The sequence below is a fragment of the Macaca nemestrina genome, chromosome 2 (assembly GCF_043159975.1).
Source record: "Macaca nemestrina isolate mMacNem1 chromosome 2, mMacNem.hap1, whole genome shotgun sequence".
Taxonomy (NCBI): domain Eukaryota; kingdom Metazoa; phylum Chordata; class Mammalia; order Primates; family Cercopithecidae; genus Macaca; species Macaca nemestrina.
Window position 1 is genome coordinate 174,647,823 of NC_092126.1, and position 21,676 is coordinate 174,669,498.

General features: G+C 36.6%; 1 protein-coding gene across 7 annotated transcripts in view; it reads left to right on the plus strand.

Annotated features, from left to right (window-relative positions):
• LOC105477562 (MORC family CW-type zinc finger 1) overlaps positions 1-21,676 on the plus strand; it is a 167,295-nt gene that overhangs the window by 69,847 nt on the left and 75,772 nt on the right. For 5 of the 7 annotated variants that reach the window (XM_011734123.3, XM_011734125.3, XM_011734124.3 and 2 more), the window contains 3 exons: positions 122-265; positions 2,440-2,594; positions 8,123-8,212. In XM_011734123.3, the coding sequence (XP_011732425.2) occupies positions 122-265; positions 2,440-2,594; positions 8,123-8,212 (389 nt within the window). The remainder of the gene's footprint in view (positions 1-121; positions 266-2,439; positions 2,595-8,122; positions 8,213-21,676) is intronic. The other 2 variants (XM_011734126.3, XM_011734127.2) reach the window with 1 other exon arrangement.

Consider the following 21,676-nt stretch of genomic DNA (forward strand, 5'->3'; position numbering starts at 1 on the left):
TTGCAAAACATTTGGATATATACCTTTGACGTTAACCTTCTAGTTTAATTATTAGCAGTTTCATAAACTATATATGTTTATTTAATAAACAACTTTTTAAACTTTCTAAATCTAACTCTAGAGAATTAAAGAAAGCCAGAACACTCTCCCTGTTCTATGGCGTGAACGTGGAAAACCGAAGCCAAGCTGGAATGTTTATTTACAGCAACAACCGTTTGATCAAAATGCATGAAAAAGTGGGCTCACAGTTGAAACTGAAGTCCTTGTAAGTATGTTTTTGCTTTCAGAGGTACAAGCAGAGAGAGGGAGGTTACAGTAAGATGCTGTCTGTAGAGTGAGATGAGTGACTAATCACAATGGGAGCAAGTGTCATAGTCTCTGTTCACCCTTCCTGTCGATATGCAGGCATTAATCTGCCTCATTTATAATATCGGTGAATCTGCATGCATGCTCTAAGGAAAAATCACACTTTGGGAAATTTTTTTCTATGCATTGATTGAGCAGCTTGATGTGGGGCCATTCCTTGTGCCACCTCTTTGGCTTAAATTTTTAATGCTTTACCAATTTAAAAATAATACAAGCATATTAAATAACTTTTAGAAGAGGAAGGAAAGAAAAATCCATAGTCTTGTAAAGCAACCCTATTAACATTTTGTGCAGCCCCTACATGTATGAGTTCATGCCAGTTACCTGCATGATCATATGTTACTGAAACTCTCTAGCCTATTTGGATTTTAGAGTAATACATTCTCATGCTTTCCCAATGGTCTGAAACTTCTCAAGCTGCTTTCATCAATGATGTAGAGTCCTGAAGAGACATGCAGAAAAGGACAGGATTAGACATGATAATCATGACCAGTAGAAAGGGTCAGGGAACATTTACTATCTTGCTTCTTCACTGTCAAGGAATTAGCAATTCATTCATTGTTTATTTAATAAGCACCTATAGTGCAGCGTTGTGTGCCAGGCACTATACTAAGCTCTGCTGATAAATGGCCCGTTTGCTAAGGATGTATAATCCAGTGAAAGGGACAAGCATATAAATGCATATTTTTATATTGTGTGAAAATAACAAGAATTATCTTATAAAACCTAGATTCGTTGGATTTCTTGCTTAAATCCCAGTGCACTCAGAATAGAACTGCTTGCCGTGGGCTTCCAGTTATCTGGCCTCTGACTGGCTGTGGGACCTCACCCCCTACTAATACCCTACCCTCTCTGCATTTCCTGTTCCTCAGACCTCCTAAGCTCATTTCTGCATTGAGACCTTGGGACATGCCATTCCTCGGCCTTGAACCTTCTGTCCTCAGATGTTCTTACTGCGGGCCCTAACATGCCATTCAGCCATGAGCCTGAAGTATTTTCCACAGGAAGGTCTTCCTTGATTGTCTAATTAAAACTGGTCCCTTCCCTTCCCCCTACCTGTCACTCTTCACATATCACAGCACCTGCATTATGTTACTCACCCCACTTATCACCATCTGAAATGATCTTGTATACTTATCTGTTTTTTAACTTCATGCCTGCCACCCTTCTGTAAAAGAGAAACTTCAAAGCCAGGGGGAACCTATACTTCTGGTTCTCACCATATTCTTAGTTCCTGGAACAGGACTAGGTGCTGAGCTTGAATGAATGAATGAATATTATGTTAGAGGTGAGCATCCAGTGCAAAAAGAGCATTTAGGAGGGGCAGTGAAGCAAACTGGGGAGGTCAATTTAGGCCTTCTAGAAGAATGAAGCCCAAATTTAGACTTAGAGAATGAATAGTGAAAGGAAAGTACGGAGGAAGAGTGAAGTGGTAGCAAAACACGATAGGCAGGGACCCCAAATTGTGAGGCTTTGACACATGTGCCATACAAAAGGCAGTGGGGAGCCCTAAAGGCTTAGACAATTGTATGCTCTTTCCCAAAACAAGTTATGTCACCAAGCAGATTTACAGTGAGATACTCATTACCCTCTGGGATAAGCCAACTCTGTGATTCCTTCATGGAATTCACTGAGCACCCCAAGGACCTTTGCAATGAAGAGGAGAAATCCAATCTGATAGGTGAAATGCAGAGAAAGAAAGTAGTTCTCTGGCCACTGTCATTTAGAAGATTATGCCAGTTTATTGCAGTAAGGCACCATGGTTTTTAATGTCAAAAAGCCTTGCCTTCCCAGCCACCCTCACTCTCCATGTAAGGTGATAGGTTTGTAAAACGAGTCATATTAACTCAGTAACATTGTGCTAAAGTGATTTTTTTATTATGGTACCAAACATGTTGGGATCCCCACAGATTTATGATAACGTCATTAGATAACTTGTTAAACTTTGACATGGTCCAGACCAACAGAATCAATTTATTATTGGAAAAAAAAATGATTTCAAATGACCAGAATATATTTGATTTTTTTCTTTAGCCAAATTTTCAAAATTTAAATATGCATATATTTTCTCAGACTTGGTGCAGGCGTGGTTGGAATTGTTAATATACCCTTGGAGGTCATGGAGCCATCCCATAATAAACAGGAATTTCTCAATGTCCAAGAGTATAATCATCTACTAAAAGTCATGGGACAGTACTTGGTCCAGTACTGTAAGGACACCGGCATCAGTGAGTATTCAATAGTCATAGTAGGAGATACTTACAGAGGGATTACTTTCTGTGCTTTCTTTAAGCTGACATGATTATCTGAATTCAGATTACCAGCAACTGAAAACTCTGAAAGGGAGCTCCTGCTTTAAAAACAGGAGTGAGAAGGGAGCCCATTTCAGAATCTTTCCCAAACTATTGTGAAAAACAAAGCAGCAGATTAGAAATTGCAAGGGAATGGCAATCAGAGAACAGAGTGAGGTGGCAGCTGACCATGGAGGAAGGAAACAGAAGATAGCTCCAAATAGACTGAGAAACACTGCTCTGGGTGAGAGAGCACATAGTCCCGTGGAGACCTTAGTAGCTCGTATAATGTTATGTCATACCATAGAGTAAAAACTACTGACCCTGGGTAACTGTAGATATGTTAAACTTTTTTTTTTTTTTTCTCTGAGATGGAGTCTTGTTCTGTCGCCCAGGCTGGAGTGCAGTGTTGCAATCTCAGCTCACTGCAATCTCTGCCTCCCTGGTTCAAGTAATTCTCTGCCTCAGCCTCCCAAATGGCTGGAATTACAGGCACCTGCCACCACGTCCGGCTAATTTTTGTATTTTTGGTAGAGACAGGGTTTCACCATGTTGGCCAGGCTGGTCTTGAACTCCTGACCTCGTGATCCACCTGCCTCAGCCTCCCAAAGTGCTGGGATTACAGGCCTGAGCCACCACGCCCAGACAGATATGTTAAACTTTGTTTTGTATAGTTAAAAATTCTTGAGTATGTTAATTCCAGGAAGATTTCAATTAAAAATTTCTAAAATAAATAGATCTGGAAACTTAAAAAGATAAACTTTAGTTATCTGAAAAAGGTGATTTATTTAGATCACCTCACTCCCCAGAGACACCTGAACAATGAGATGATGTGCTGTGCATTAATTAAACTTCTTTTTGTTTTTCAACATATATTTTGGAATCAAGGTGTACATGTGCAAGATCATTACAGAGGTATATTGTGTGATGCTGGGGTTTGGGATGTGACTAAACTTGTCACCCTGGTATTGAGCATAGTACCCAATAGGTAGTTTTTCAGCCCTTGTCTCCCTTTCTCTCCCCTTTTATATTCCTCAGTGTCTATTATTCCCATCTTTATGTTCATGTTTACCCAATGTTTAGCTCCCACTTATAAGTGAGAACACGTGGTATTTGGTTTTCTTTGTCTGCATTAGTTTGCTTAGGATAATGGCCTCTAGCTGCATCCATGTTGCTGCAGAGGACGCAATTTCATTCTTTTTTATGGCTGTGTAGTATTCCATGGTATGTGTGTGCCACATTTTCTTTATCCAGTCCACTGTTGATGGACACCTGGGTTGATTCCGTGTCTTTGCTATTGGAAATAACACTGTAATGAACATACGTGTGGATGCGTGTGTCCTTTTGGTAGAACAACTGATTTTCCTTTGAGTATATACCCAGTAGTAGGATTGCTGGGTTGAATGGTAGTTGAAATCGTAGTTTTTAAAGAAATCTCCAAACTGCTTTCCATAGGGGCTAGACGAATTTACATTCCCACCAACAGTGTGTAAGTATCCCTGTCTCTCCACAGCCTGGCCAACATTTTTTTTTTTTTTTTTTTTTTTTTTTACTTTTTAACAAAATCCATTCTTACAGGTGTGAGATGATATCTCATTGTGGTTTTGATTTGCATTTCTCTGGTGATTTGTGATGTGGACCATTTTTTTTCATGTTTGTTGGCTGCATGTATGTCTTCTTCTGAGAAGTATTTGTGTTCTTTGCTCACTTTTTCATGGGGTTGTCTTTTGCCTGCTAATTTCTTTAAGTTCCTTATCGATTCTGGGTACTAGACCTTTGTCAGAGGAATGGTTTGTGAATATTTTCTGCCACTCTGTAGGTTGTCTGTAAATAAACTTACTTTTAATTTATGCAGACATAGGGCTCCATTTATGTCAAGAAATAGGATATCATGTATTCAGTGATTTGGATGAAGTATGTATAATTCATGTACATTAAAAATATGTCTATACCCTTCAGTCAACTTAAAATCTTCACTTGGAGTTGTAATTTTAGAATATTTTCTTTTCATTTGTATCCATCCAGCTGTACCTAAAGCTTTCTCACCATCAAAACAGGGAAAAGTGTAGGAACTCAGTGGGAAATTATGAAAGGGGGAATGAGATTGAGGGGACAGATTTCCTGCCGAATCTGGGTTTTCATGTCATGGTCTAAAACATACTCAGAGTGTGTTCTGTGCACCATTATTATCAACATCACCTGGAGTTTGTTAGAAATGCAGAATCCCAGGCGCCACCTGAGACCCACTGAATTAAAATCTGCATTTTTACAAGATCTCCCGGTGATTTATATTCACAATCAAATTTGAGAAGCACTGCTCTGAAGAGTATACCTATGTAATTTTTCCTGGGATAGGCATATCTTTTTTCACGTGTATTTTTTTGTTTTTCAGAGACATGTCTGAAGTTATGCTAAACATGAGAATGATTACATTGTTTGGCAGGGTTTGCTTAAAGCTGTAGAAAACGTGTAAAGGTATAAATATCAACATAAACATAGTGAGGTTTAAGTCAAACATCTACTCTCTGGTCATTAACTGCTAGTATGACATGGTACAAAAGGAAAACATTAAGCATTTGAAAATCATGAACCTCCCCATATTCCTCTTGTCTTCGCTGTAATCCCTTCCTTGTCTTCATCCTTAGAAGAAGGAATTAAGTCTTCAGAAAGAGGTAGGCATTAGATTTAAAGGTCGTAAAAGTTATTTCCATCTATGTCACACTTGAGAGAGTCATACTCAGTCCTTTTTGTGGGTGGAGCTCTCTTGAAGCCCCTTTGCTTGGTATGTGGATTCCCTCCCAACAGTTGTACTCCCCGGTACAGGGTATCATTTACTAGCCCCCACTGCTTACCTAATTCCCTGTCCTTGTCTAATTGTTTCTCAATCTTCTACCTAATTGCTTCTATCTACCTGTTTCTTAACCTTTTCAACAGATGTAGTAGGGTTTAAAATAAATATATTTGTATTTTTATTATTATTGGTTGATAACATATTGTTTTCACAATTCCATAATTATCTATGAATTGATAGAGGGCTAGAGGATACTGTCACAAAAGATGTTCTCTAGAAGGAAGATAGAGACTAGAGGAAGGATAGCAGGCATGTGTATTTGTTCATATGTTTCACTTCATCCTCAAACTTCATTATCAAACTAAATCAAGTAATCAAAGTCAGAATTGGTAGTTTCAGTAATTTGTAAGGAGATTGACCTTCAAGGTCTTTGCTTATTAACTCCCACAGGAATAACCAAAATTATGTAATATTTGACTATCTGAAAACCAGTATTATAGGGCATATATTTTAATGAAAAGTATTTAGGTAGGTTTTTTTTTTGCCTTGTGAGTAAAAGATGCAGTCTTTATATTTGCTGAAAGTCTGATGTGTTTTTAGGGAAAACTGGGTCCTTGTAAAAATCGAATCGGCAAAAAGAGAAGTGGAGAGGTAATGACTTTGTGTCATTTATCAAATCTACATTTACTTTCAGCTCAGCTGATGCTAAGAATCTCAGAAATATTTTCCTCGTTTCTAAGTCTGACCTCACCTCACTGTCTGCCACTATGTTTTCTGAAGCTTTATACATCCTTATAATAAAATGGAAATATTAATCATCAGCTTTGGCGAGTAGGGAGAGAAGGAGAAATAAAAAGTGGGGAGAAACATGAAATGAAATTTGGGTTTGAACAGAAGCAATTATGAAAAATGTATTACTAAACTTTTCCAAAATGGATCAGAATTGAGCTGATGTTTTGCAGAAGAATTCAAATCATAGTTCTTCAGTTGGCAAAGAGGGTAAAATTCATTTAGCCCAGTCACTTTTAATCCCCTCACTCTCGCTGCCATTTTAAGCCTGAATGCGGGCCACCTGTGAAAGGAAAACTGCTCCCTCTCGAGGCAGCCCATGAATTTGCACGACACTATTAAAAAATACATAGATCTTCATATTAAATCCAAATCCATGTCTCATGGGTTCTTTCATTCTACTATGCTAGGCACCCGTGTTCTAGGACCAGCAAATCATACATGGTCTGTCTTCTCTGAGAACTACAGTCTAGGGTGGTGCTATGGTCTGAATGTTTGTGTCTCCCCTACAAATTCAAATATTGAAAATCTGACCCCCAGGATGATGGTATTGGGACTTTAGTGGGGTGTTGAGGTCATGAGAGCAGAGCCTTCATGACTGGCATTAGTGTATTTATAAAGGAAGTCCAAGAGAGACCCCTCATCCCCTTCTCCATGCGATGTTCAAGTGAGAGACAGCCATCTAAGAACCAGGAAGCAAGCCCTCACCAGACTCAGAATCTGGCAGTGCCTTGATCTTGGACTTCCCAGTCTCCAGAACTGAGAAATAAGGGTGTTATTTATAAGCCACTTAGTCTATAGTATTTTATTATAAGCAACCGAATTTACTAAGACACAGGCTAACACGATTTGATAATTAGAAATAGGATTAGTGCCCAACAGAGAAGAATGAAAACTGCAGAAGCCAGTGGCTAGGAGCCCTCAGTCTGTAGGCCAGGGAAGGCCTCCCCGAGGAAGTGATATTTCCTAAGGGATGGGAAGGGGTTAGCTGGGTTTACTGAGTTCTTCCTGTTTGGGGCCAAGGAGGGGAGGCCTAAAGCTTTTCTAAATGGCAGGCCTCCAAGTATTTGAAGACAAGATTATATCTGTCTTCAGTCTTTGTTTAATCTTGACTAATGTTTCCAAGTTCAAGAATAACAATTATTCTTCATTTGACATGGTATTAAATATATTTACCATCCTAGCATTATATTTTAAAGTGTATTACCTAGAAACAAAATATGCCAGATGAAACCTGAACAGCCTTGACTGAAATGGAATCCTCATCTTTCTTTCGAGTTGTTGGAATCTTACTGGTACACCTAATAATATGTGAACTCTCAGTAAACACATTATTGACCCTCAGTGTCCTCATTACCAGTTAAAGTTTTTAACAAAAATATTAATATGTGTTCTTGTAAAGCCATACCTCTCTTTTCTTATTTTTTCTAGTAAGTGGTTTTGAGCCCTAGTGTAAAATCATACATTTATCCCTAGTAAAGTTTGTCACCTTATTAGGCCTCATTCTCTCAGGTTGTAATGACCTTTTTTTTTGGAATCTAATGCTAACTTCTAACTAATGTGTTATATTCCCAGATTTATGTAAAGTCTGGCTAGTGTTTTCTGTATGACTTCACGTAAACCCAGTTGCGTAGGACAGGAAAATCAGACACCCTGACCCTCTGCCAGTGATCTCCACTGAGATAAAAGTGGGTACCTTGGGACATGTTTTCCTGATTGTGCTATCGCCTAACACTTGTCAATTCCCCAGTTTGTGCATAATTTTGAAAGTGATAATTAATATTTGTTACATGAATATTTTCTTTAAAACATAGACAATGCTGTAGTGCCTGGATATAGCTAGTTGCTCACCACAGAATTTTGTTTTCCATATGATGCAATTTAGTCTCTAAGATCTCAGAAAGGGACTACCAGGAAAATGAATATAACAGCTTTGCTAAGGATACACATCGAGTGAGGAGGCAAATATTAAAAGGTGAGAATATGAGACAAGTTTATTTGAAGATGTAGTCTCAGAAACAGTTCATATCTTTTTAATTCAGTTTTTGAAGTTAAGGATTTTATGTATGCATCCTGTTTTATTTAAAAATATTATCAACATATTTTATGTTATTTTTAAATTTATTATGGTGTTATGGGCTGAATTGTATTCCTTTCAGATTCATAAGTTGAAGCCCTAGCTCACAGTAGCTCAGGCTGTATTTGGAGATAGGGCCTTTAAAGAAATAGTTAAGCTAAAATAGAGTTGTTAGGGTGGGCCCTAATGCAGTCTGACTAGTGTCCTCATAAGAAGAGGAAATTGAGACACAAAGGGACCTACCAGGGATAGGTGCACACAAATCAAAAAATGTGTGAGGACACAGGGAGAAGGTGACCATCTGTAAGCAAAGTAGGGAAGCCTCAGAAGAAACCAAGCCTGCCAATACCTTGATCTTTGACTTCCAGCCTCCAGAATAGTGAGAAAATAAATAAACTTCTGTTGTATAAGCCACTCAGTCTGTGGTATTTTGTTATGGCAGCCCTAGCAAACTAATACATATGGGAGATTTCAAAATTAGAATTAAAGAGAATTTTATAATGAAACTCTGTAAACCCATCAACCAGCCTCAGTGATCAACTTGTAGGTGAACTGGTTTCATCTGTAGCCCAACTATTCCCTGACAACTGGATTATGAAGGCAGTCCCAGACCCTGTATAATTACATCCATAAGTATTTTAGCATTTATTCTAAAAGTAAGTACTGTTTACAAATCATAGTACAAATATCATTACCTAAAAGTTACTACCTTCTTAATATAATAAAATATCCAGTCTGTTGTTCATATTTCTAATTATCTCCTGTCATAAACTGCAAGATTCTTTCTCTATCACTCTCTCACACTCTCTCCCTCTTCCACTCCCCTCCTTTCTGTTCTTCCTTAAGTTTATTTGTAAGAAAACCAGATTGGTGGTCTTATAGTTATCACACAGTCTAGATTTTGCTCACTGCATTACTAGGAGTAGTTCAACAGGTTCTTCCATTCTGTTCATTTTTATTTAAATTGGTAGACTAGCAGTTTGCCCATTCAGATGTGTCTTTTTTGTCAAGATGTTTCATAGGTGGTAGTGTGTTCTTCCGCTGGGAGGTTGATTGTCTCTCTTTTAATGATATTAGCAATTAGTGATCAATGCTCAGATTCCTTAGGAGTTCAAAAAATTATATTCTAATATATTTTCTTCATCAGCTCTAATACTTCTATAAGGAAAAACTGTCTTTCATCTACTACTTGGTTACCCATGTTGGTATTTTTACTGTTTAACAGAAGCAACTGAACTCTATACTGCTAAAAAATTGCTTTGGATAAAAGCTTGATGTGAAAAGAATAAGAGACAATTAAAAGATTAAAATATGATATAGACATTTTGCCTAATTGATTTACATGACATAAATATATACTCTGTTTAAAATCATTACTTCATGTCTGCTCCCAGCAAATAAAAAGATGGTTCAAGGGTTCATCAAATTGACTGTTGGAAAAAAAAAACCACATTCTTAGATTTAATTCATTTACATTGCTTTCAGCTGGTGATTGAAATTATTACCATTGACAGCACTTATGCTTCCTTTTCTTTCTGACTGTACCTGTATTATCATGATAATGACATTTTTTACAGCTACAATGACGTTTTTTGCTAAAATATCTCCAAGGATCTCACCCATATTGCAAATAAAATACTAAAAAGCCTAAGACCCTTATTCTTACTGGAATTCAATGAAATTTGATTCTTATAGTTTGATTTTCCCTGCCATACCTAAAAGAAGACCTCAAAACTCTCCTCATCAGCCTGCTTAAGAAGAGTAAGTTATATTGAATGACTCTGAATTTAAAACCGCAGTCAGAAACCGAATGTACAATATGAGGACTGTAGGTAATACGGTTGTACTGTATATGGGAGTTTACGGGTTGGTAAACAGTTCACTTCCCTGTAATAAAGCAGCTCACAATCCATCTTTGAAGTAACATGCTGAGACTCATCTTTTAAACGTGCACATGTAAACCCTTTGCATTATGGCTTTAAACACAATGGTAAGGAATGTCTTTGAAAATCATGTTTTAAATACTTGCTTACGAAGTTCACAGTTTGCTAAATGGTTCATTTCATTCTAATAAAGCAGCTCACAATGCATCTTTGAAGTAAAAAAAGGTACTGTATATGGGACTTACACTAAGTGAGTAGGTTTTAGCTGCTCTTGCCACAAAAACAAGAAAAATGGGTAACTATGTGAGATGGATATATTAACTTATTTCACTGTAGTAACCCTTTTACTATCTGTATGTATCCTATAACACATGTTGTATACTTTAAATACATACAATAAAGTTTATTTTAAAATATTCCTCTAATCCATGAAAAATGAAATAATGTAGCCAGAATTAAGCATACATTGTATTAATAAAAATCAAATATGGATCTTTAGGCTTTTAGGAACATTAGGTTAGTCAGTAAGCTTCACGTACATCTTGAGTAAGGAGAGTTCTGGTAGAAAGGTAGTCTAACTCAGGTATTGGGGAGACATACAGAGCTGACTAGGCAATTGCCCATGATAACACAGAATTCCTTAGGAATACACTTTAGATTTGATTTTTATGTCTAGCTTTGATTTCCACATTTTAGAGGGAAACTGAAATGTATCCAAAGGAGAGCAGTGACAATGACTAAGTAAAAATATAACCTAAAAAAAGGTCAAATTTATTTCTTCCTGAAGAAAGAACCAGAAGAAACATAATTTTCCCCAGTGTTGTTTTTTAAGATTTGCCATAATGAGGCCTCTAGCCGTCTCCCTTCTGGTCTCCATGCACAGAATCATGTGGTTCCCAATCGGGAGCCAAAATGCCCTATGGGATCTCAGAGTATACCAGGGAGTCCACGAATTCCTGAGCCTACCAATAATTGTCTAAGATGGCGTTATGCCTCATACATCTAGATGCTATAGATTTTCAAATGTATAGAGATGTAGTTGTGGGTAGTAAAATATAAAATTACTCAAAGTGTTATTCATAATTTGTTTATTTTTTGTCATATATTTTCTTAGGTTGAGGGTGTGGGTTCTAAAAGTTTCTTGCAGCATGTGGAGATCCTCACACTTGAGAAGGTGGGTAACCAGTGATACGGAACTAGAGAAAATGATGCTACTTGGCCTTGTTAAATGAGGAAGTTGACATTTGGAGTGAATTGGACCAGCTGCAGACTACTGGAATTTTGCAGGGGAGCGTACTGTGCTTAAAGTAGAGTAGAGAAGTGAAAGTGTTCTGATAGCAGCTGCCACATAACTTTTGCCACTGACTGGACTCATAACATGAGACTAGCACAACCACACGCCACCATACCCAAGAGCCAAGAGAAAGGGAAGAAGGACTGTAGCATCTTCACCACCACTGAATATATCTTGCCTTGCTTTTTTTCACTTCAAGTAGACCACCTTGGGAAGTGAAAAACAAACAGGGATAGCAAATAGGCCTCAATTATGTTGGGGCTCTCTCATTACCCTTGCACCACACACTAAGTCATCATGGCAATTCTTCCTGATAAGCAGCAGTTGGCCTAATGGTTCTTCTCAAGAGCGTATCAGGCATCATTACCAACTGACTGGAGTTGACATTATCCATTGAAACCAGTTTGCCATCCCTAATCCAGAGCTTTCATTAAGAACAAAGATGATAAGCGATCCCACCTTGGACCAGATTAGGACGAGTCTGATGCCTGGCTGTTACCTTAGCTTTAAATGAGAGGGGTAATGACAAAAGGACGGTATTCAACAGAGGAGGAAGAGATTTACCAGTTCCCTGAGAAAAGGTATGAAATTTCTGTCTCAGGAGATCTTTGGAATATAATCATCTATTTAGATACAGAACCACCTGAAAGCAGGAACTGATTTAACATTCTCCAGGTATACCATTTTTTTCTGGTGCTTTGAGTTTATAAACTGTTTCAGGCCTCCTTATTTTGATGGAGACCATCAAAGCTTTGCTGTGGTAGTTTACTATTGAATTTGATTGCGTCTCTCCTAGGCTAATTGATTCCCTGGATGTCATTGTATGTTCTATGAACAGATACAGAACTGACATCTAAGAGGATGTTGTATTTGTCTCTCTCTCTCTCTTTTTTTTTTTTTTGAGACAGAATCTCACTCTGTTGCCTAGGCTTGAGTGCAGTGGCACAATCTCGGCTCACTGCAATCTCCACCTCCTGGGTTCAAGCAATTCTCCTGCCTCAGCCTCCCAAGTAGCTGGGATTACAGATGCCCGCCACCACACCTGGCTAATTTTTTGTGTTTTAGTAGAGATGGAGTTTCACCATGTTGGTCAGGCTGGTCTTGAACTCCTGACCTTGAATGATCTGCCCACCTCAGCCTCCCAAAGTGCTGGAATTACAGGCATGAGCCACCTTGCCCCACACATTCCTCTTATTTTTAAGAGGCAAAATATGTGTCAACTGCTCTTGTAGTTACTGGTTTTTGACAAATTTTTAGTAAGTAATTGCAGCATTTCCCTTTTTTTTTTTCCTAGACAGAGTCTCGCTCTGTCGCCCAGGCTGGTGTGCACTGGCGTGATCCCAGCTCACTGCAAGCTCCGCCTCCCGGGTTCACACCATTCTCCTGCCTCAGCCTCCCGAGTAGCTGGGACTACAGGCGCCCACCACCATGTCCGGCTAATTTTTTGTATTTTTAGTAGAGATGGAGTTTCACCGTGTTAGCCAGGATGGTCTCAATCTCCTGACCTCGTGATCCGCCAGCCTCAGCCTCCCAAAGTGCTGGAATTACAAGTATTTCCCTTTTTTTTTTTCCCGAGGTGCTTGGTTTAAAGAGGCTTCTGAAAAATTCATTACATTAATTTAAACATTAGGAAGCTACTGAATAAAGTATTCCATACATAGCCGGCAGTAAATTAACCTTTCAGTTTTTTTCTCACAGATACTTCTTCTAGAAATTGAGACATTAATTCTGTGTGCATTAATCCCAGATTATCCTATTAATTTAATGAGCTTATTGGTTCTTCATACAAAAGTCTTAAGATATGTACTCTTTTATAATTTTGAAAATTAGCTGTGTGCTTTCAGTCATCTACTCTTTTGTAGTAGTAAACTGAATTCTTTAATCAACCTATCGTGAGCATGTTAAAATAATATATAATTTTGGAGTTAATAAATTTGGGGTTATCTGCATGGCTCTTTTCATAGGTGGATAGAAATATTTTGGTTAATGTTTTTTGGAAGAGACATTATTCCACTTTCATTTTATTTCAGACAACATATTAATGAGGCATTTTGTCAAGAATAGCAGCAACATTGGTTGAGGACTTGTTAGGTGCAGGATGCTGAACTACATGTTGAAGACATGCAGGATTACAAAGCACGCTTCCTCCTCTGGAAAAGTGCCGTGCTCATGGACAAGTAACTTTTAAAGAGAGGAAAAATACATGACAACAGCAAACTTAAATTTCTGCAGGGCTCTTTAGTGGTTTTTTTTTTTTTTTCATTGTGATTAAATACATATAACATGAAATTTACCATCTTAACCACTTTTAAGTGTACAGTTCAGTAACATTAAAGACATTTAAATGCTGTACAACTGTCACCACCATCCATCTCTAAAACTCTTTTCATCTTGCACAACTAAAACGCTATAAGCATGAAACAATAGCTCCCAGTTCCCTGCTTTTCCATCCTCTGACAACCACCCTTCTACTTTCTGTCTCTATGATTTTGACTACTCTAAGTACCTCATGTAAGTGGAACAATAAAGTATTTATCCTTTTGTGACTGGCTTATTTCACTTAGCACAATGTCCTCAAAGTTCATCCATGTTATAGCATATGTTAAATTGCCTTCAGTTTTAAGGGTGAATAATACTCTGTTACACATACACACACACACACACACACACACCCCACATTTTGCTTATCCATTCATCTGTGGATAGCCACTTGAGTTGCTTCCATGTTTTAGCTATTGTGAATAATGTTACTATGAAAATGGGTATACACATTTCTCTTCAAGGCCCTGTGTTTTTTAAAAGCAATTTTCAAGTACATATTGTTATTAATTATAGTCACAATGATGTGCAATAGATCTTTTGAACTTATTTATCCTGCCTAACTGAAATTGTGTATCCTTTTACCAACATCTCCCCTTCCCTCTCCCCCAGCCTCTGGTAACCATCATTCTACTCTGTGCTTCTATGAGTTTGGCTTTCTAAGATTCCACATATAAATGAAATATTCAGTATTTGTCTTTCAGTGCCTGGCTTATTTCACTTAACATAATGTTTGCCAGGTTCATTTATGGTTTTGCAAATGACATTTCCTTCTTTTAAAAGGCTAAATAGTATCCCATTGTATAGGTACCACGTGTTCTGAAACCCTTCATCTATTGATGGACACTTAGATTGATCCCATATCTTAGCTATTTACAAATAGTGCTGCAGTGAATATGGGTGTGCAGATATCTCTTTAACATACTGATTTCATTTCCTCTGGATAAATATACAAAAGAGGACATGCTGGATTATATGGTAGTTCTATTTTTAATTTTTGAAGGAAACTCCATATTATTTTTCATAATGGCTACACTAATTCATATTCTTGCCACCAGTGTGTTAGGGTTTGTTTCTATCCACATCCTTGCCAACACTTACCTTTCACGTCTTTGGTAATAGTCATTCTAACAGGTATGAGGTGATATCTCCCTGTGATTTTAATTTGTATTTCCCTGGTGCTTAGTCATGTTGAGCGTTTAAAAAATACATACATCTTGGCCACTTACATGTCTTCTTTGGAAAATTGAGACCCTGCTTTAAGTTCTTTTTGTATATACCCAGCAGTGGAATTTCCAGATCACATGGTAATTCTATTTTTAATTTTTTTGAGGAACTACCATATTCTTTTCCACAGTGGCCACACCATTTTACTTCCCACCAACAGTGCACAGGGGTTCCAATTTCTCCACATCTTCACCAACACTTGTTATTTTGTGGGTTCTTTTTTTGATGGTAGCTATCCTAATGAGCATAAAGTGGTATCTCATTGTAGTTTTGATTTACATTTCCCTAATGATTAGTGATTTGGGGTATCATTTCTTGTACTTACTGTCCATTTATATATTTTCCTTGGAGAAATGTCCGTTCAAGGTCTTTGATTTTTTTTTAGTTGGATTATTTTCGTTGTTGTTGCTGAGTTTGAGGAGTTCCCTCTCTATTTTGGCTACCAGTCATCAGATATATGTTTTCCCATTATATTTTTTCATTCTGTGGGTTGCCATTTGTCTATTTTTTCTTTTGTTGCTTGTGTCTTTGGTATCATATATTTTACAAAGTGTTGCCAAATCTAATGGTGCTTTTTGTTTTTTAAGAGTTTTCTAGTTTAAGATCTTACATTTAGGTTGTGGATTCATTTTGAGTTAATTTTTGCAAATGGTGTTATGTAAGAGTCCAGTTTTATCTTTCCCATGTAGATACCCAATTTTCTCCATACCATTTGTTTATAAGACTGTCTGTTCTCCATTGAATGGTTGTGACACCCTTGTCAAAAATAATTTGAACATATTTGATTATGTGAGAGTTTATTTTTCTGGACTGTCTATCCATTGGTCTTTATGTCAGTGCCAACTCTTTAGATTTCTGTAGCTTTAGTGAGTTTTGGAGTTAGGAAGTGTGAGTTCTCCAGATTTATTACTCTTTTTTGGGATTGTTTTGGGTATTTAGGATCTTTCTTTATTTCATGTGAATTTTAGGATTGGTTTTTCTATTTCCACAAAAAAACGTCTTTGGAATTTTCATAAGGATTGGATTAAATCTGTAGGTTGCTTTGGGTAGTAATGACATCTTAACAGTGTTAAGTTAAACTCCCAGTCCATAACCATGAGATGTCTTTCCATTTATTTATGTCTTTTTAAATTTCTTTAAGAAATGTTTTACAGTTTTCACTATAAAAGTTTTTCATCTCCTTGATTAAGTTAATTCCTCAGTTGTCTTTTTGATAGTATTGTAAATGGAATTGTCTTCTAATTTTTCCTTTTGGGTTGGTCATTGTTAGTGTATAGAAACAAAACTGATCTCTGTGTGTTGACTTTGTGTCCTACTTTGTTGAATTTTTTATTAGTTCTAACAGTTTTTAAAAATTGCATGGAATATTTAGGGTATTCTACATATAAGATTATATCAGCTGTGTACAGAGATAATTCTACTTCTTCCTTTCCAGTCTGGATGCCTTGTATTCTTTTTCTTGCCTAATCACTGTGGCTAGGACTTCCAGTACTATTTTGAATGGAAGTGGTGAGAATGGGCATCTTTGCCTTGTCCCTTCTTAGAGAAAACAGGTTCAGTCTTTTACCATTGAGTACAATATTCTTTGTGGATATTTCACATATGGCTTTTATTATGTTGAAGTAGTTTCCTTCTGTCCTAATTTGTTGAGTGTTTTTATCATGAAAGGATGTTGAATTATATCATATGCCCTCTCTACATCAATTGAGATGATCATGCAGTTTTTTCCTTCATTCTCTTAATGTGATCTATTACATGAATTTTTGTATATTGAACATGAATAAATTCCACTTGGTCATGATGTATAGTCTTTTGAATATGCTTCGTAATTCAGTTTGTTAATATTTTGTTATGAACTTTTGCATCATTGTCAAAAGGAATATTGGTCTGTAGTTTTCTTTTATAGGAGTGTCAAAGAGATAGGATAATGCCAGCTTTATAGAATGAGTTAAGGAGGAATGTTTCCTCCTTTTCAACTTTTAAAAAAAGTTTGAGAAAGATTGATGTTGGTTCTTCTTTAAATGGTTGGTAGCAGTCACTGAAGAAGTCATCAGTTCCAGGACTTTTCTTTGTTGGGATATTTGTTATTACTGATTCAATCTGCTTACTAGTTGTAGACCTATTCAGATTTTTTGTTTCTTCATGGTTTAGTCTTGGTAGGTATTGTGTTTCTAGAAATTTGTCCATTTCATCTAAGTTATCCAATTTGTTGTTGTATAATTGCTCATAGTACTCTCTTATAATCATTTTTATTCCTGTAGAATTAATAGTAATGTCCCCACTGTCATTTTTGATTTTAGTAATTTGGACCTTCTCTCTTTCTGTCTTAGTTCATCTAGCTAAAGGTTTGTCACTTTGTTTCTCTTTTTGAAGAACTGACTTTTGATTTTGTTGATTTTCTGTATTATTTTTCTGTTCTCTATTTCATTTATCTCTGCTCTAACCTTTATGCCCTTTTTCCTACTGGCTTTGGGTTTAGTTTGTTCTTCTTTTTCTAGTTCTTTAAGTTGTAAGTTAGGTTTTTGATTTGAGGTATTTCTTGTTTTTTAAATATAAATATTTGTAAAAGCTATACATTTTCCTCATTGCCCTGTTTTTGCTGTGTCCTTTAAGTTTTGGTATGTAGTGTTTTTGTTTTCATTTCTCAATATTTTTTAATTTCCCTGAATTTTTTTTTTTTTTTTTTTAGACAGAGTCTTGTTCTGTCGCCCAGGCTGGAGTGCAGCAGCGTGATCTCAGTTCACTGCAACCTCCACCTTCTGGATTCAAGTGATTCTCATGCCTCAGCCTCCTAAGTAGCTGGGATTACACCTGTGATTTTTTATTTGATTTGTTTATTATTTAATAGTTTGTTATTTAATTTCCACAAATTTGTGAATTTTCCCATTTTCCTTTTGTTATTGTTTTCTAATTTCATCCTGTTGTGGTTGGAGAAGGTATTTTATGTGATATCTACCCTTTAAAATCTATTGACTCTGTTTTTAGATATAGTTGGTTTATCGTGTTGTTCAAGTCCTCCATTTCCTCATTTTACTACTGTCTGGATGTTCTATCAGTTATTGTGAGGTATTAAAGTATCCAGTTAATATTGTAGAACTGTTTATTTCTCCCTTCAATTTTGTTAAATTTTGCTTTATATACTTGATGATCTGTTATTAGGTACATAAATGTTTGCAATTCTTACATTTTCTAGCTATACTGAACCTCCCATTAAAGTATAATGTCCTTCTTTGTCTCTCATAAACTTTTTTGATTTCAAGTCTGTTTTGTCTGATATTATCATAGCCATATCTGCTCTCTTTTGGTTACTATTTGCAAGAAGTATACTTCTCCATCATTTCATTTTTCAACCAATTTGTGTCTTTGGATCCAAAGTAAGTATCTTGTAGACAACATATGCTGGGATTATGTTTTTTAATTTATTCTGCTAATCTCTGTCTTTTGAATGGAATGTTTAGTCCATTTACATTTAAAGTAATTACTGATAAGGAGAAAATTTTGTCATTAATTATTTTATCTATGCCTCATAGCTTTTTGTTACTCATTTCCTGCATTATTTTCTTTTATGTCTTGTTGATATTTTGTAGTGAAACAAAAGTATATTCTAGCCATTTTTTTGTGGTTACTATGGAGATCACATTTAACATGCTAAACTGATAATATTCTAATTTAAATATATACCAGCTTAACTTCAATAACACACAAGAACTCTGATTCTTAACTCTTTTCCTGTTTGCCCCACGGATACTCACCAGTGGCGTTTGCGGCTACAACATTTACCCCAAGATAACTTTGCCATGAAATATCTCACTTTTAATTATTATTTTCACATTGCTGTAGTATATCAACTTTGTTTATAGAATTCTGTTTTTAGTAGTGACATTTCTATTTACAAAATATGGTAATTTTTGATCACTGAAAATGTAAATCCTAGAAAAACAAAGCATTCTAAGCATGATGTTAACATTGTTCTCAAACAGTTGTTGGCCATAGATTCATTTGATGTATCTGATTTTTTCAAAGTAGGCAATTCTGATTATTCAGGTGATTCTGGTGTGTGTTCTGTTTAGAAATAACTCTAAAGATTAGTTTTTATATTTTATTTTCACATTGAAAATCAGTCAAATTTGCTTCAGCCTCAAAGAACGTGTTAAATGAATGCTAGCAATGAACTGTACTTTTTTTTTCTAAACAGGAAAAGGGTCAAGAAGTTCTTTTCCCACTCCTTTCAGTTATTAATGTCATAAATTACATTTTTATACCTTGTATGTACAAAAACGTAAACTAATAATTTTAATGCATTAGTCTCTTAAATTATGTAGGAAACCACGAGTGTAGTTACATACTATTGTTACAATAATACTTGTTTTATAATTGTCCATTTATTTACCTTTAATGATATCTTTATTTCTTTATACAGTTACTAGTTACTGTCTAATGTCCTTTCATGTCAACCTGCAAAATTCCCTTAGCATTTCTTGCAGGGCTGGTCTTAGTGGTAATGAACTCTTTTGCCTTTTGTTTATCTGAGGATGTCTTAATTTCTCTCTCACTTTTAAAGGATAGTTATGCCAAATGTAGGATTCTCAGTTGATAGTTTGTTTTCTTTTAGCACTTTAATAATATCAGTTCACTGCCTCTGGCTTCCCTTCTGATGAGAAATCTTCTGATAATCTTATTGAAGATCCCTTGTATGTGACAAGTTGCTTTTTTCTTTCTACTTTCAAAACTCTCTCTCTGTCTTTCTGCAGTTTGATTATGATGTTTCTTGGGTCTTTTTGAGTTCATCCTACTTGAAATTTTTTAAGCACCTTAGATGTTTACATTCACATTTTTCACCAAATGTAGAAAATTTTCAGCCATTATTTATTTAAATAGTCTCTCCCTTTCTTTCTCTCATTTTCTTCTAGGGTTTCCATAAGGTGTATATTGGCTTACTTGATGATGTCTAGTTCTTAGGCTCTGTTCACTTTTATTCAATGTTTTTTTTTTGTTTTTTTTTTTTTTTTTGAGATAGAGTCTCACTCTGTTGCCCAGGCTGGAGTTTAGTGGTGCAGTCTCAGCTCACTGCAATCTCCACCTCCTGAGTAGCTGGCATTACAGGTGTGTGCCACCCCTGGCTAATTTTTGTATTTTTGTTTTTTTGTTTTTTTTTTTTGAGATGGAGTCTTACCCTGTCACCAGGCTAGAGTGCAATGGCATGATCTCGGCTCATTGCAACCTCCACCTTCTGGTTCAAGCAATTCTCCTGCCTCAGCCTCCTGAGTAGCTGGTACTACAGGTGTGTGCCACCACGCCCAGCTAATTTTGTATTTTTAGTAGAGACAGGGTTTCACCGTGTTGGCCAGGATGGTCTCGGTCTCTTGACCTCATGATCTGCTCGCCTTGGCCTCCCAAGGTGCTGGGATTACAGGCTTGAGCCATGGCGCCCGGCCTAATTTTTTTTGTATGTTTAGTAGAGACGAGGTTTACCATGTTGGCCAGGCTGGTCTTGAACTCCTGACCTCAGGTGATCCACCCGCCTCGACCTCCCAAAGTACTAGAATTACAGATGTGAGCTGCTCCTGGCTACTTTTATTCAATATTTTTTTGTTGTTGTTCATTAGATTTAGTTTTCATTATTCTGTATTAAAGTTCACTTCTGTGTTCAGATTTTCTCCTCTGCTTTCTCAAATCTGACTCTGTATCCCTCTAGTGATGTTTAAATTTCAGTTATTATGTTTTTTCAGCTCCATAATTTCTTTTTATTTTCTTTTTAAGTTCTATATTTCTTTATGATATTTACATTTTGTTCATATATCATTTTCTTGACTTTTTCACTTTTTTTTTTTTTTTGAGACGGAGTTTTACTCTGTCAGCCAGTCTAGAGTGTAGTGGCACAATCTCTGCTCACTGCAACCTCTGCCTCCCAGTTTCAAGAGATTCTCATATGTCAACCACCCGAGTAGCTGGGATTACAGGTGTGTGCCACCACACCTGGCTAATTTTTGTATTTTTAGTAGAGATGGGGTTTCACCATGTTGGTCAGGCTGGTCTCAAACTCCTGACCCCAGGTGATCCACTTGCCTCGGCTTCCCACAGTGCTGGGATTACAGGCATGAGCAACTGTGCCTGGCCTTCTTTTTTCTTTTTCTTTCTTTCTTTCTCTTTGTTTCTTTCTCTCTCTCTCTCTCTCTCTCTCTCTCTTTCTTTCTTTTTTTCAGTTCTTTGAGTATCTTTGAGACAGTCATTTAAAAATCTTTGTCTATTAGATCTGCCATCAGGTTTTTTCCAGGCACAATTTCTGTTGATTCATTCTTTTGCTTGGAATGTGCCATACTTTCCTATTTCTTTGTATGACTTGTGGTTTTTCTTATGTTGAAAACTGGACATTTGAATCTAACAGTGTTGTACTTCTGGAAATCAGAGTCTCTTCCTTCTCTACGACTTACTGTTTTTTATTTTGTTTGTTTGTTTAAATTGTTGTAGGCTCTCTCTGGGCAGATCAGCCCGAGCTATACACTTAAGGTTTTCTTGGATTTTTCTGAGCCCGTGGCTTTGCTGGGACATGTGCAGTGACTTCCTAATTTCCTCTATACATGTAGCAGCTTTTGGATGCACTAGTCTTCAATATCTGGTTTCCATAAGGTGAAAGGAGAC